This window comes from Pholis gunnellus, assembly GCF_910591455.1.
Source record: "Pholis gunnellus genome assembly, chromosome: 3".
In the NCBI taxonomy this organism is placed as follows: Eukaryota; Metazoa; Chordata; class Actinopteri; order Perciformes; family Pholidae; genus Pholis; species Pholis gunnellus.
This window is the reverse complement of record NC_136529.1, coordinates 15348804-15366156: the sequence shown is the minus strand read 5'-3', so window position 1 is coordinate 15366156 and position 17353 is coordinate 15348804. Positions and strand designations below refer to the sequence as shown.

The 17353-nt window shown below is 39.2% G+C and overlaps 3 protein-coding genes across 3 annotated transcripts; all 3 read left to right on the top strand.

Moving 5' to 3' along the window:
* The first annotated feature begins 1447 nt into the window (after positions 1 to 1447).
* On the top strand, positions 1448 to 6352 carry parp3 (poly (ADP-ribose) polymerase family, member 3). Its single transcript, XM_079186429.1, has 11 exons — positions 1448 to 1592; positions 1872 to 2072; positions 2198 to 2323; positions 2547 to 2726; positions 2881 to 3019; positions 3846 to 4069; positions 4180 to 4335; positions 4456 to 4542; positions 4624 to 4801; positions 4918 to 5061; positions 5359 to 6352. Exons 2-11 carry the CDS (start codon positions 1887 to 1889, stop codon positions 5529 to 5531), a joined length of 1593 nt encoding a protein of 530 aa, XP_079042555.1. The 5' UTR covers positions 1448 to 1592; positions 1872 to 1886; the 3' UTR covers positions 5532 to 6352.
* A 3512-nt stretch (positions 6353 to 9864) lies between these two features.
* On the top strand, positions 9865 to 11157 carry gpr61l (G protein-coupled receptor 61-like; the record flags this gene model as incomplete). The annotated part of the gene is made up of 1 exon (XM_079185704.1): positions 9865 to 11157. One exon carries the CDS (start codon positions 9865 to 9867, stop codon positions 11155 to 11157), a length of 1293 nt encoding a protein of 430 aa, XP_079041830.1.
* A 4792-nt stretch (positions 11158 to 15949) lies between these two features.
* On the top strand, positions 15950 to 17353 carry LOC306715850 (caveolin-2-like; the record flags this gene model as incomplete). Its single annotated transcript, XM_079186329.1, has 3 exons — positions 15950 to 16066; positions 16770 to 16957; positions 17194 to 17353. The coding sequence occupies 3 exons, from the start codon at positions 15950 to 15952 to the stop codon at positions 17351 to 17353; spliced, it is 465 nt and encodes a 154-aa protein (XP_079042455.1).

Sequence of the window (17353 nt, the reverse complement as noted above, 5' to 3'; positions counted from 1 at the left end):
GTAAAACCAAACACTCTCTACATGAACATTTCCAGCACAAATATCATCTGCTGATATGGGATCAATTCCACCAAAGCTGTGTGAGGACACACACAGTAGTTGGTACCAACATGAGGCGGATGCTTTGGAAAATAGACTTGTGCAGCATTTGTGATTTAACACTGCCATCTTGTGTCCAAATTGTTTGATTTAATCTTGCACTTTGCAGCATGTAGGCAGCCCTGGGGCTTATTGCTCTAAATAGAGAATTTGCATATGGAGGAAGGGAACAGATAGTCAGAGCATTGTCTTATTAGATCTGCTCAGTGGCCATCATCAAACTACTGCTATTAAATAAACCAGGAACTGAATGTGCTGCAACAACTCCTTGCTGTGATTGTAACAAAAAAAAGTGCCAACTTGTGTATAAAGGTGAACGCCACCTTACTAAGTCAACCTTTATATGTAAAGGCTGAAGATGCACTTTAAACACAAACACTACTCGGCTTTGCATTAATCATCAAACTTCTGAGTTGTTTTCTTTGGTGTGTTTGTGCATTTAACAGAAAAAAAGCTGCACATTAAGTTTATCATTAAAGAAGAAGAGGTACCATTTACACTGGAATTAACAACGATTACAATAACAGTAGAAAGAGGAAGAGAAAAGGTCAGAATAGTTTTTCCTTCATTCCTTTTATGACCTACAATAAATATACTTATGTATGACATAATATATAGAATGTAAGAATGACGTGTGGAACTCCTCAAAGATGTATTCTTTTAATAGAAATTCTGTATCATCTTCAGATACAGCACGCCCTTTTGATTTTGTTACTCCGCTCAATAGTGACCCCATCTTCATATCTCCTTTCAGTTTACTGTTCAATTTGCAAAACAACAACTTTTTAGCTAAACTGGGCAGGTTGACATTTTAGTAGGCTCTCAATCCAATAGGATGTTTTTGAAGTTGACGAATAATAGTTTAAACATATCTGTTGCCAATGTGGCCAACTGCTGGCGAGATGTAGTTATTTTATAACAATTTATTTTTCTTATTATTGATCTTATTCTTTAAAATACCAAAGCATACATCCTCAACTGTGAACTGCAGATTATTTGTGTGAATTTAGTTAGCACGATACACTTATAAAATATATAAAAAGTATAAAATATGCTTCAATTTTCTTTAAACGTTTTACATTTTTAAAAGAGTAAAAATAAGAAAGAAATTGCATGAGCAGAAAAAAGAGAATGAACCAAATTGCCACTATTTTTTACTATACTATTTTATCATACTATCATAATTTTTCTTATTCTTATTATTGTTGTGTTGTTGTTTTTTTTAAGGTTTTGTAAGACCAATGCATGACGGAATAAGCTAGGTGGCGGTAGCTGTTTTACCGGGCAGCAGCAAGAAGAGGAAAATACAGGATACAGAGGAGCTCCGCCTCTTCCTCTGACTGTAAAGTGTATGTAAACTTCCCGATAATCTGAGTCAGACAGTTTAGCCCCTTGTCATCCCGCTGACAGCTTTAGCAGCGAGAAGACGGTGTTCGTCTTTTCCGTCTACTTTCCTCCCTCCCCGCGCGGCTGATACTATTACAAGTTTAAAGGTGAGTCACAGCTTAGATTCAGGTCGTCTTCGAGATAAACTGGGGCGTCACTATAGCTTCCTTGGTCCAAATTAAAGCAACACTGTTATTACATTGTTGTGAATTGCTAATACTCGTGGCAGTAAATAGTGACAACTTTGTAATTACTCAGTAAGTACATGCATGGAGAATTCATTTGTTTTGAGTAACAGCCGGATACGGTTCGCTGCTAAGTGGCGGCATGTCTGAACTTGTCCAGGCATCATGCCCAGATGACCAACATGGCAAGTTTCTCTGCAGGGTTTTTCTGCCATCATGCCGCCAAAGAGACGAGCTGCTTCTGCTGCCAAGGCAGGTGGCAAGAAGGTGAAACAGGAGCCCGAGACACCAAAGCCCAAGGATGCATTCACCTCTGCCAAAGAGGCCCTTCTGGCCGCGGGGCCACAGGTAAAAGGCAAGAGGAAGGTGGATGACTACTGCACACTGCCAAGCTCCAGAGAGGTAAGAACAATGCTGTGTAACATTAGTATATACTCAATTACATGAGTACAAATCGCAGAATGTTATGCAATCATATTTAAGGAGAAAAATACAATTTGAAAACTGTTCTGTATTGTTTTCCTCAGGTATATGAGGACTATGACTGCATGCTCAATCAGACCAACATTGGACACAACAACAATAAGTTTTATGTCATTCAAGTTGTTAAAGAAAAGAACAGTTATTACACATGGAACAGATGGGGTAGAGTGGTAAGTTTGTCCTTGAACAGATTCCTATCTAAAATACCTGCTGTACTTAATTCTGTTTATTGCTTATACCTATTTATTATATTTGAAATATTAGCAACTATTGTATTTGTACACGGGGATGAAAACATCTATTTGAGTCCGAGCTGGAAGCTTGTTCAGCTCTTGTAAGTGTGTTTCATTCTGTTAAATAAAGCAGATTGCCTTGTCTCTAATCTAAATTCAGGGGGAAGACGGACAATCTAAACTTAACAAGTTTAATGATCATGAGAAGGCTGTCAAGGACTTTGAGAAAAAGTTCAAGGACAAGACCAAGAACAACTGGAGCGATCGGTCCAATTTTGTGTCTTGCGCTGGGAAGTACACCCTCATCGAGGTGGATGGAGAGCAGGATGCTGAGGTCAAGGTAACGTACATGCACATCTCACAGGAACAAAGAGCATTGAATATGAAACCTAGAAGTATCATCTCATAGACTTAGTTACCATCAGAGAAAATCGTTTTATATTCGGTATCAGCTCTAACAAAATCTCACTGGCTGTACTTTATTGATATTCTAGGTGGACACTGTCGATGGAAAGACTGTTAAAGTCGCTAAAAATGTAGAAGCCTGCACCCTTGACGCCTCTACCAAGAAGCTCATCGAACTCATTTTCAGCAATGACATGTTCAAGGAGGCGATGGAATGTATGAACCTAGGTGGGTGTGCCTCAGTTTACCAACCTTTAAAGACAAACAGGTTTGTGCAGTCTGCAAAAGGTCACTGGGCTAGAATGCCTGTTGCACTAAATGGGATTAGAGCTGCAAAGATTAATCGATTAGTTGTTTACTATTAAATCAACCGGCAATTATTTTGATAATCGATTAATCGGTTTACGTATTTAAGAGAAAGAAGTCGAGATTCTCTGATTCCAGCTCCTTAAATGAGGCGTTTTTGGTTTCTTTACTCCTCTTTGACAGCAAGCTGAAAATATTTGAATTGTGGACAAAACAAAACATCAGAGGACGTCATGCTGGGCTTTGGGAAACACTGATCAACATATTTCCCTGTTTCTGACATTTTATAGACCAAACAACTAATCGATTAATTGAGAAAATCATCTGCTGATTAATTGACAATGAAAAAAATCATTAGTTGCATCCCTAAATGGGGTGCTAATTCCAAAATCTCTTTGCTTTTTGTAGTTGAAGCTTGATTTCAGTGCTCCTTAGAAATGTAGGAGTCTTGGAGATCAAAGAGTGCAGAATGTGACTTGTAAATGATTGATCATTGCCACAAACAGAGGGTGAAGTCTGCCTTTACTCAATGCATACCCTTATCTCAGCATTTTGAACAGAATAGCTGGTCCATGTCTTCAGCTTTGCTAACAAGATCATTGTTTTTGAATTTGTTTTCCGAATGTTTTAAAGTAATTGAAGTAACAATCTGCACCTTGAAGTAGGGGCAAAGAACAAAAACAAAGAAAACATAATAACTAGTCTGATTTGTGTTATTATTTTGCTTGTTTTTGTGGATGTTACACAGATATCAAGAAGATGCCTCTGGGTAAGCTCAGTAAGACTCAGATTGCAAAGGGCTTTGACGTGTTGGAGGAGATCGAGGCAGCAATAAACAAAAAAAGCGGAAACAAACTTCTGGAAGAACTTTCCTCAAAGTTCTTCACCACAATCCCACACAACTTTGGCCGGAACAGACCGCCAAAAATCGACGACAAAGAGGTTGTGGAGAAGAAGAAAGAGATGCTTATGGTAAGATAATAATAATGTATGTTTTCTTTAGATAATATGTGGGAATGAGCGGTCTTTCTATGCTGTTTTCTCAGTCATAGAGTCACTCTGCTTTTACATGCTCCGTAAAGGTGCTGGCTGACATCGAGCTTGCCCAGACTCTGAAGTCAGAGACTGAAAAGGCTCAGGACGAGATGATAGAGACAGTTCCTGACCCTCTAGACCAGGACTACAATTCTCTCAAATGCAGCCTCACACTAACGGACAAGGGTTCAGAAACATTCAAGGTACTGTGTCAAAAGTACCTTGGTTCAGCAAAATATGGTTCAGTAAATACAAAGCACTCAGATCATCTTCTAATCATGTTGTCCTCCTGTTCACCAATACTATATTTTTCTCATTCAAAGATCATAGAAAAATACCTGAAAGCGACTGCATGTAGCTATCGTAAACCAAAAATTGTCAATGTTTGGGAAGTTGATCGAGAGACAGAGGTAGGAACCGGAGTCAATCTTGTTTAGTGTGATACAAGAGACTGAAGTCCTGTGACCTAACACATACTTTGCACATTGCAGGGAGAACGGTTTAGCGAGAATGATAGTCTGGAGAACCGCCGTCTGCTGTGGCATGGCACAAACATAGCGGTGGTGGCAGCTATCCTGAAGAGCGGTCTGAGGATAATGCCACATTCAGGAGGCCGTGTTGGTAGTGGTATCTATTTTGCATCTGAAAACAGCAAGTCTGCAGGTTACGGTGAGGACGTATGAAAAGAAAGGGAATGAAGAAGAAGATAATAATGACATTGATTGCAATTATAGCCATAAGATGATGTTTTTAAAATTTCCCATTTTTCTGCCATGTATTTTAAGTGTGCACCTCTAAAAACACTGGAGTGATGTTTTTGAGCGAAGTAGCCCTCGGCAAAGAATTCACCATCACTAAAGACAACAGCTCCCTGAAAAAGGCTCCTGCAGGCTATGATAGCGTGGTGGCACGAGGATCAGTGGAGCCAGGTACAATATCTCTTCAATTATACTCTTACAAAAAAGTTCACTGACAATATATTGAGTGGGAAAAAAGCTGTTTCTGCAAAGGCTAAGTTGTATTTTTAATTTGCATAACAGTAACTCAACTTGCAAAAAGAAACCGTTAAGGTTCAAGATCATGTCATTCCAAAACAAATCCACTTTGCTCATGTTGTTGCTACTTTCCCCAATATTGCTAAAAAAAGTACTTGATTTGAATTTGTTAAATTATATCATGTAACAGCTTTTTTTGGGGGGTAAATTTGCCAAATCCTGTGTTTTCAGATCCATCCCAGGACATCGAGATCACCCTTGAGGGCAAGAAGATTGCTGTGCCTCAGGGTAAGCCCTTGGATCAGCCCCAGTTCGGAGACAGCCACTTCAGCAACAGCGAATATCTCATCTATAAAGAGAGCCAGTGTCGCCTTCGCTACCTGCTGGAGCTTAACATGAAGTAACGTCAACTCAAGGAAGGAGCAGATCCTCTGAAAGAGCAAAGTTCCTCATTCCCTCTATATAAGGTGCTTCTAAAAGGCTTGGCTGTGCTGTTTCATATATATATATATATATATATATATATTTTAAATGATCATTTTATTTAGAATTACAGTTATTGTGCATCTGTCCCTATCATGATTCATAAATGACTTTTCTGTGCCTTGTATTTTGCACACTGTAAAACTTGCCTGAGCGCGATAGACTGCACTTCCATTATAACTGCTGACTTAATGTATGTATTTTTTCTTTAAATGTCTAAAATGCCTCTAGATATTTGCACAGTTTTGTTTTCAAATGACACTCAGTTCTAGTATGAGTAGCTTACTTTTTACATACTGCATTATTTAATCCGAGTGGTAACGCTTATATAGATCTGTCCCTCAGAGAGAAAATATCTTTGACATGTAGGAAGGCTTTACCGCATGTCATTGCAGTTAAAGACATTTTGACTAATGTTATATAGTAGACTAAAAGTAAAAGGAAACTCTATGCATAGATATGTTTACAGTTAGAAGTTTAAAGTGCTATTTGTTGCTAATATTCAAGCACTGCTACAAATCTAATGTGTACGGAAAGTGCTTCTGCTATGCAAAGTAATGTATCATGTACGTCATGAAAAGCTTGGTCAATCATGCCCAGAGGGTCTTACATGTCTTATATGTTATGAATGCCACCACATGGTGTCAGTAATGAGCAACTGGCTTTGGAATGTAATTGACTCGACAGTTTTGCACTAAGACATTATTTGAACCAACAATTAATAAATAAACTTTAAATTCCACTTCAACTTGTTGCAATGTTTTTACTTTTGGATGTTTAGCTTAAAGACTTCAATCTTTTGTATACTTGCTATTTTAGGTGCCTAGTATTACACGGTGTATTGCATATTACATATTTGAAAGTAAATCAATAAAGATGGTTGCGGTTGTGTGTGAAACATTTAAATAAGATAACGTTCTACAGGCTAATAAGATCAACATTCATTTTTTTTGTCACTCAGGAAAAACATTTCTAGGACATCATGGCTGCCACATAAAAAACATAATTATAGTGCAGTAACAGACATAAAGTGCATAACACAGACAAGAGCAACAACACAGCCCCTCACTTCACATCCTTATGTCCTGAGTATAGGAGATTCACTGATAGAGGCATACAATATTTTTTGCATCAGGCATTATAAACTGTATTCAATTGAAACCCTTTAGCGGGATGGGTGCAGTTTGTATTCTGAACACAGGACATCAGAGGGGTCCGCAATCTTTTTCCTATCTTGCAACTATGGTCTATGGTCATTTGGAGGGAAGGGATGCTCCCTCACCGCGATCACTGTCATTGCTGTCTGTCTATACATTTGTAGTATACATAATTTAAAATGTGCTCAAAATACAAGCAAAAAACAAACTTGATTAAACTTGATGAACAAATACCAAAACAATATGTTTATAAAAAAACTCACCTCTAAGGTAAAAGGAAAATAAAAATATAAAATACTTTAATTATGAAGCTTTAATACCCTCACGATAGTAACTCGGAACACATTAATTAAGGAAATACAAGATGTAACTTAGTCCTAAAACGTCCATCGGTGTTGATCTTACAACTGAGTGCTTGTTAAAACATGCATAATTGAAAATACTCCATCTTGAGTTTACTCATTACTATCTTTCTTTCAATCTTTTTACTTTCAGTTTATAGAGGTTACATGCAAAATGTTACCCACAAACAGAATAGTACATAACATACCTGCTGACTATACCAACAATCACACTTGGACACAAAAATACTAAAAACAAACCCATTCTATGAATCTGGAAAAGGAGGTAAGTGATGACCTGGAACATAACAACTTTGGTTGGTCTTCATCACCCAAATTCTTAGAGTCAATTATGTCCCAATCTGATCACGTGAATGGAACTGGAATCCGCATTGTTGAGTGAGTTGAAGTTAGCAATTGTTTTAAAAGTCTGACATAGTCCATCATCATTTGCATAGCTAGTTTAGTAGTATCATGAAGACTTTGCTTCCCGACATCTCCTTATGTCCAGTAATGAACTTTGTCTTCTTCTGTGACGTTTGTTTTGTTCTTCAGAAGTGTTACAGTCAAAGCCCACTGATACTCTCGCTTCGTCATTTCTAAGGGTGAGAGCTCGGCTGCTTGTGCTAAGAAGGAGCAACATGCATAGAACGAACAATCCTCGAGCCAAACCCACTTTTGGGCACCTTCTGTGCCCTCGCTTCACCCTCGTGGATCGCTCATGTTGTGGCATTGACCCACTCTGGTTTCCCTTTCACCCTAAGGGCTGTTCTCGTGGTTGGCAGCAGTTAGTATGGAAAAAACCTCGTCAGTTCATCAACTCTTCTTCTTTCTTACTTCACAACAAACTCAAAATTTCTGTTAGAAAGAGAGATATTAAAGAGAGATAAAGAGACACAAAGACAAAAGAACATAAAAAACAAAACAAAATCTCTTAGCTTTATATATTGATAGCCTCTTTTTTGTAGTATTCTATGTCTTAAAAAAGTATGAAAAGTCATAGTAGTGTGTCATCCTTTTTTTTAATTGAAGTCATAATAGTCATAGTATAGTAAACCTTTGTTATGCAAAATCATACTATAGTGCTTTATAAAATGTCATGAAAAAGCCTTAGTATATTGTTTCATAAAAAGTCAGAATATAGTATGTCAAAAGATGATATCATTTTCTTTAAAAGATAGTATAGTGTTTAAAAAAAGGAGTAATTAAATATTCATAGTATCGGCTCATAAATAGTCAAAGCAGAGAATGTCATGAAAAATGTCAAAAGTAAAAGTAGTGAATGTCGTGAAAAAGTCACAGTAGAGTATGTCACAGAATAGTTTGATTCTCTCTGATATAAATAATACTACTTACGCAAAGAGACAGAGCTGGCTGCATCAGGGTAAATATGAGTCTCACCCTTAACCTGGTAGACATTAGGACCCAGGGAGGATTGGGCTCTGGGAAGGGGGACAGTAGAGTGTGTGTCTATTTGAAAGCAAAAAAAAAGAAAGAAAAGAAAAACACAATCGCACACAATACAATGTGTGACAGTCACTGCCATACACAGGACAGGACAGGAATGAGAGTGTTACTGGAGGATGGGGTGAAGAGAGAGAGAGGAAGCATAATTTATCATGAAAGGTCCTCATGGAATCAATATTTCTTTAACTGGATGTATACCTCTGGACCTCTGTAGCCTCTCTACAGAATAACTAAACCTCAGACACCGAGTTCTCTGGACCTGATTATATGGATTTACAGTTGGAGGACTGACTATTTTACTTTTTGTAGAAAAATAAGATAATTTAAGCTGGTTCAGGCCTACTCTGTCTAAACATATGAGGAACACCTGGTTAACATGTTTGGTCTGAACTGACACACAAACACAGAGTAGATCATGGGGTAAGTACATTTATGCATTATCAGTGTTTTTTTGTGCTGTATGTGTTTATTCCAGACATTTTTACTTAATCAATTTTGTACCACACAAAAACTTTTTGGAGAAAGCTAACTTTATTGATTTAACTTTATCAGTTGGAACAGACTGTGACAGAGTAAAATGGTATACATATTTAAACATACACAGTGTGCTTTTAAAGATGGCCTTTAGTCAACTAAATCTTTAATTGCCTATAAATTGGCAGCGTTTGGCATTCAAAAAGGACATTTGAATTTGTCCTATATTAATGGATGTATAACATAACGTTTTTCCCATACATCCAACAAAAACTCAGGCACATTGGTTCTTGTTTACTCATAAAATAATTCCTTAGGTTGTATATCACATTGGTTTGCAACTCCTTTTTCATTGAGTGAGTGTCTAAAGGGAGAATTCACAGTAATGTCAAACACATATATTTGACAGCAATTGGACCTAAAACAACTGGTAGTGAACATCTCCGACTACTGAGGCGTGTCATTGCTTATTGTCTACATCAGTGTAGAGTGGCCCTCAAGGTGGCAAATAGTGATTTCACGTAAACAAGGCTCGTCATTACTGTATTTCCTGTAAACGGTTTTCTAATTTACCCACAAGTATCTGTTTACACTTAAAACATGCAAGCAACACATTTCCAATTCGAAGTCAGCAGTCAGGTGAAATTGAATTGCAATTTCTTTTTCAATTCACATTTTAATTTATCATTAAGGACATTGCTTTCCTAATGGTTAGTTAAACGCAATTACAATATTTTCAAATAACTGTTTTCTGTCTCCTTAACACAGGACATATAAAGACATCTGAAATACAAATGGAGGATTTTGAATGAATAATGGCAGATAAGACTGGTCCCATGATAGCCTCTGTGCAGGTTCACGCACCAACTAATCTCACCACGTCCCTATGGGAGACCAATCCTACAGTTCCTGCCGGTGTGAGCGTCGTCACAAGCTCCCAGTCTCAGATCAAAGACCTCTTTGGGTTGTTCTGCATGGTGACCCTTAACCTCATCGCTTTGTTGGCCAACACTGGTGTGATGGTGGCCATTGCCCGTGCTCCTCACCTGAAGAGGTTTGCTTTCGTGTGCCACCTTTGTGCAGTGGACCTGCTGTGTGCCATCCTCCTCATGCCTTTGGGTATCATATCCAGCTCAGCGTTTTTTGGCACTGTGGTGTTTACTGTTCTGGAGTGTCAGGTTTACATTTTTCTCAACGTTTTCCTCATCTGTCTCTCCATTCTAACGATCACAGCCATCAGTGTGGAGCGTTACTTCTATATCGTACACCCCATGCGCTATGAAGTCAAGATGACCATCAACCTCGCCATTGGTGTCATGCTTTTAATCTGGGTCAAGTCAGTCCTGTTAGCTTTGATCACGTTGTTTGGATGGCCAGCTTATGGACATCAGAGCTCTATTGCTGCAGCTCACTGCTCTCTTCATGCGAGCCACAGTCGTCTAAGAAGTGTATTTTCTGTGTTCTTCGGTGTGGTTTGTTTCCTGGTTCCTGCAGTGGTTATCTTTGCTGTTTACTGTTCCGTGTACAAGGTAGCTCGTTCTGCAGCCCTGCAGCAAGTCCCTGCTGTGCCAACGTGGACAAATGAAAGCCTTGCTAAGAACCGCTCAGACTCTATCAACAGCCAGACCACCATGATCACTACCACCCGTACTCTGCCCCAAAGACTATCTCCAGAAAGGGCCTTCAGTGGAGGAAAGGCTGCCCTTACTTTGGTATTAATTGTGGGTCAGTTCTTTGTTTGTTGGTTGCCCTACTTCATCTTCCACCTGCAAATGTCCCTGACTGGCTCCATGCACAGCCCCGGCGATTTAGAGGAGTCAGTCACCTGGCTGGCCTACTCCTCCTTTGCAGTTAACCCGTTCTTCTACGGCCTTTTGAACCGGCAGATCAGAGAAGAACTGGTAAAGTTTCGGCGCTGCTGCTTGACCCAGCCAGCGGAGTTTGGAACATCCAGCCATGAGGGCTCCCTTCAGGAGAACTTCCTCCAGTTCATCCAGAGAAACACCAGCACAGCTGAAACCACATCCAGCACTGCCAACTCCCGTCCCAGAAACACTATGGATCCGGGCATAAAGATCCCTGGACAAATACCTGAGGAGCACGCTTAGACACGGACCAACATGAGTTCTGGACCACAGTGCTAAAATGTAGACCATGTCAGTTATTTTTGTAAGTGGGCCATTTCTTCCTAACGAATAGGTTTACATCACAAGTCTATCTTAAAACAATACTGACATGCCCATGTGTGCATTGAAATGATTATTGGTCATGTAAATCATTTCTCCTACCTAGACTGGCCACAAAGAGATTCCTTCTTTTAGGACACAATATTTGTTGTGTGCAAAAATCAACACTTGATTTGGAAAAACTCAGTCAGCTGAAACCTCTTTTTTTGTTTTTGTTATTGTTGCATGGAACATTAACTGCAGATTTTGTCTACCACCATTTACATTACAGCTGCTTTAAGGGATCTCTCAGTTGCCAATGAGGACAATTGGAACAAGCAACCAATACATTATTCAATCCATATACAGACATATCAGCATTGTTTTAAGATGGACTTGAGCAAATGTGACCCTATACTTCAAATACTGTACATCTTGCCTATTACTATACGTCAAGGTGCTATGGTTGTACTGTAACAAGAAATAGTGATAAATGTCCCCCTGTGCATATTTTCCATTCATATTACAATTTACCTGATTTTAATGTTTATAGAAAATGTTAGTTTATAAATGTGAAACGGTCATGATGGATATTTTAATGTTTAACTGTATGTAATTAGAAGCAATTTGCATTCCATACAAACATGAGCTGGTTCCACTGTATTTTGCGTGTTAATAACTATGTATATTCAAACGGGGACTGAGTCTGTTAAATGTAGCCATGCAGTGGAATAACTAACACGGTGGCCTGTGCTGTGTGACAAGCTCTCATGAAGCTGACGGACAATAACCCAGAGTTCCTGTGTGCAACAGATATGCTAAAAGACAGTGAATGTCATCTGCCGCTGTCGTCATGGAAATGGAGTGACTCACATAGCAACAAGCACCTTTAGACTGGATGTGCTCTAACTTTAAAATCTAAATGATAGATCTACTAATCCTGTCTTGTGCCTGCTTGTCACACGCAGTCTATGCGATGTCTATATGTTGAGAAAGGCTGATTAACATGTGAATAGAGGGTGAGGTACGAATATGGAGTGCTATAATAGTGGCATGGAGACGGTGCAGGCAGGACACAGTGAGTTTACAATGGAAATCACTACTGGACATTGATAATGCTCAGAGAGTGGAAACAAAGTGCTGTTTTATGGCCTTTGCTGTTTGTATTAGTCTTTCACAAACAGCGGTCATGGCAAATAAAGAATAAGGTGGCCAAAGCAAATAACTGCAAACACCATTTTGCTGTATGGCTGTAACTAACTGGAGTATGCACCACTCTTACAGAACTGCAGTTGTGTACTTAATACTTTGCGGTGAATCCTGCTCTCGCTCTCTCACCAGGATATGTGTACATAAACCGACACACAGCACAGAAACATGCTGTGAGAATTTTTTATCAATACATATGTTTGTATGTTTGTTTCTCTCTTTGTCTCCTGTCATTTAATTTTCTCCCCATAAATGTCTAGCCATTAAACAATGAGACCAGCAGGCAGATTTGACATTATTCATCCAGAATTCAGGACTTCACGACAGCTGCTGGCATGATGTAAATAACATCTACAATGTGCACGCTGAGGTTTGAATGTCCATACAATGAAAGAAACAGGGTTGGGACTAAACATCAATTGGATCCAGATAAAGCAATTGTAAAAACCAAACATCAATGAATACAAATTAGGACACAGTCTAGACAATTATATCTCTTGTTGTGACCTATCTGAATGACTTTTCAATCACAATCCATCACATTGCTATTCACAACATACAGAAATCTAATTCCAGACGAGTAGGACCTGAGAGTGGTTTATACATGGTGCGAGTCACAGAAGACAACAACGGCAAAGATCACCCACTGAGCCGGATATTTCTCTCGAGGGCTGTTAGACAAGAATTGTAATCTCAGGCTGAATAACTACAAAATAAAGAGCATTCACTCCATAGTCGAGTCACACACCTTATCTGGGATGAATGCTGAAAGACAACATATAAGACTCCTGCAAGGCAGCCTGAACCTTTTTATGAGCTGTAAAAATCACATCATCCAAAATCTACAGACAGAAGATCTACAGACAGAGGATCTACAGATCTCTGACACAATATCGAGGGCTCTTCATAACCACGGTTTCCACACAGCATTAATTAACAGCTAATCAGACTCTACTACCGCTGCAATACTGCTGCGAATGGTAACATAAGCACTTTGGTATTATTGGAAGCAGAGAGTACTGAGAGAAAATTAGCTATTTGGGCACATGTCAGTGAAAAACAAATGCTGATTTATTTTTATTTCTTTCTAAAAATACCAACCATGGCCAACAGAGTGTGCTATATACTAGTGAATTCTCCTCCTTCCACTTTGTTTGGATATTTCTGATAAGAAGAGTTCTAGATGTTTCAACAAACAGTGAGATAGGTTATGTGTTGTCTGATCAGTGTCTGGTCATTTTCTTTTCATGGCACATACAATATTGGAGTCAGATTGCTGCTGCCTTTGGATTATTATTATCTTTTGCACACTCCTCGGCCAATATTTTGTACATTTCATCCTCTTCGTGAAAAATACTGTCCAGTTTTCTTTTACATTTTAAAAAGAGATACATTTTACATTTTTGTTTTTTACTATAATTTTACATATTTAATATTTATGGTTGTAGAATTTGGCAGTGCTTGATTTTTTTATTTTATTTTCCTATAATATGTTTATTCTCATGCATCAAATACCAAGGCAAATTCCTTGTATTGAGGATATCTACATTAGAATAAACCTGATTCTCAATCCATATTCTTGAGACATATGTAATGTACAGTGTGTATGATCAGTTTCAATTTTCTTGGTGTGAGGTAAGAGGTCAGACTTGCCTTGGTAACAAGGTAGGGCAGATGTTAAAAGTAACCATTTGCCTTTTGATTTTGTGGCTGCTTAATGAGGGACAGCGTTGTGAAAGAAATACTCCTGGTGTCATACAACGTGAAGTAATTTGAAGACATAACAAGCGTGCGTTGAAAAAACAACCAAACAATACAATACTCACAAGTGACGAACGCACTATAGGCTGTACATGAAACTACAAGGCAAGGTATATCTGTCTGTTTATATGTGTTTATGTCCTTTGCGTATCTGGAAACTATTCCTCTGATACTTTACACTTGGCGGGTGGGAACCCAAGGACGTGCAATGTTCAAGGTGGTGCAACTTGGACACGCAGTACGTCCGATATTAATAAACTTTGAATGAACAAGCGGACAGCGCTCTGTGCAGAAGCGGGGGCGGGGCCTCAGGACTCAGTAGCCTACTCAGTGTAATAAATCGTGCATGTAGTCTGGGTAAAAGCTCCCTGTGGCTATTTGACAGCAGTTTACTTAGCTGCTTAATGCTGGATTAAGTACCATTACACGGAGGCTGGATGTACTAACTGAACTATTTTTCACTTGACTGGAGTCAACAAGCACGAGCAGCTAGCCTGTAGGAAGAGTGCCACTCTGCCATTGCAACTCAAATTGTCTACGTTTGCCATACTAACTATTTTTCCGCTGGCAGAATATCTCCACAAATGTAATTCATGCTTGTGTGTTCATAGTAGTATAGTCATAGTATAATATTTCATAAAAAGTCACAGTACAGTATGTCATAAAAAAGTCACAGTAGTAATTCACAAAAAATACAATAAATAAAAAGATGTCATTAAAGTCATAGCATAGTATGTCAGAAAAAGTCATAAAAAATGTCTATCAAAGTATGTCATTAAAAGCACGCAATAAAAAAGTAATATTACAGTATGCCCATCGTCATATCATTTTCCTGATAACCTTCATTAACTTCTCTCTCTGTCCACTTAACAGTTCCCTCTTCACTGAAAGTTGCCTCAATCAGACCCACTAATGACCAAAACAACTATTGGCATATTTCCAATTTACCATTCTTCTCCAAAAATCAACTACACTGGCTCCCTGTGGGACAACGGTAAAATCATTTCATTAACATTTAAAGCACTTCATATTCTTTCCCCTGCCTATGTCACAGACGTCCTTCAGACTTACTGTATTATAAGAATAATCAATATTATTACCAGCGGGGGCGCTGCCTCAGGGTCTGTGGACTGAGTCGAGCACGTAGCCCGCAGTGGGCCTTTACAGGCTGCGGCCCATTGACTGCAGTTCACTTCAGCTGCTGGATATACTAACATTACAACCCAACTCGTTGTCTCTTCTCCGGAGTCAACAAGCGATGAGCGGTTCTTCCCAACACTGTTCATAATGCTAAATACATTCACTTTAATAACCTGATTGAATGAAGCTGCTGAGATGCCAAGAACTATGTCAATACAGCCAACTCTGTCTTCATGAGGAGACGACTATATAACCATAACAGTGCGAAAATACTCCCCTGATCAAATTTAGTCACTCAATATTTAAAAAAGAAGTAAAGGTCGATTAGCGATGGCCATTGGCCATTTCTCATGCAGGTCCAAATGAGAATTTCCACGTAGTGTGTCACATGGAGAATGTCACTGAAGACAAAGCCAATAAAGGCATTCCTCAACAAGAAGCAAAGCAGTCAGCAGTCCACTATGTTACATCTGGGTGTCAGTGTCAAGCCTGCAGAGCAGTAAGACATCCTCCTGCTACGCCCTGCTCATCCGCCATATTTTCAATGACCACAGCCATCAACAGAGCCAGGACACAGAACAACTTAGTGGAAACGGAGGACCAGGGATTAAACGACACAAGAACAATGGAACTGATGGAGGTCAAAGTGAATGTACAATCTGAAGATCTGAATTCCACCCACAGTGACGCAAGGCCTCTGGTTCACGACAGGGATCCCAAAAGAGTCAACAAGAGCCTTAAGGTAACAAGTGTGCACTGTCAGTGGGGTTTAATCCACATAAAATATATGTAAACCTTCAAACACAGCGCAGGCCACAAGATGACGTACGTCCTTTCTGTTTGGAGAAACAGAGAGCTTGACGGTTCAGTCAAATAAACAAACCTGCTGCGCATGCTCTGCATATCAGTCCCTTACGTAACACTGCCAATGCAGAGCTGAACTGATATAGAAACCTATGTATGGTTTAGGGGTGAACTGATTTATTTTTGGAGACAAGTCACGATGATGAGAATAAATGCATTATAGAAATAAAGCTTTCTGTTACTACAAATGTTTATCTAAGACAAAGGCTTTCAATTTTGTTCTCAGGTAACAAAGGACTATAAACTTAATGAAGTATATATCAATATGCTGCATAATACTGACCTCAAGTGGACACGATCATACACACAGTTCTATTATATCTATAGTTATATCTGCCCTTGTCGATAAGATCCTAAACTGCAAAGTAGAAGTAATGAAAACATTACATTGCTTGCAATAAAAATGGCTCTGTGCAGTTAATTTGCATGCATCAAACATAATTCTCAGTCTGCATGTCAAGATTTGGTGCCACCATGCCTACATATCCAATCCCCCTGTTGTTCTTAGCATTATATTTAGCATGATGGAGAAAAACTGTCCCAAGAAACCACTTACAGTGTCCCTGTGTGTGTGTCTTGAGGTCACATTTGAGGATGTGATTGCAGAGCCTCGCTCGGTGCGGAGCTTTGATAACGTGTGGTTGTGGAGTCACGCCCTGTTTGAGGTGTCCAGACTGTGGATCTACCGCTTCATCTCCCTCCTTCTGGCAGTGCCGGTCTCTTTGGCAGCAGGGATCCTCTTTGCTGTGCTGAGCTGCCTTCACATCTGGTAGGACTGCTGCAACACTGAGATGAGATAGACTTTAAGTTTGGATATACTGTTAAACGCTTTTTCTGGTAAATAAGGATCATTCAGTAGGTAGTTGAATTAGATATAGCTACTCAACCTTTTCCCTACTACACATTGTCCCCCAATGAGAACAGTTTTTAGGAGTGCAGGGGAAGGTCTACTTTTTATCAAGGAGATGAGCTTATGTTTTTCTTCATCTCCCTGTGTCTCTCCAGGTTAATCACGCCCTGTGTACAGCTCGTTCTCATCAACATGCACTGGGTTCAGACTGTGTGGGGCAGCATACTGAACATTCTCATCAGCCCCTTATTTATTAGTATTGGAAAGAGCTGTGGTCGAATCACCATCCATCTGGCAAAAGATGAAGACAAATAG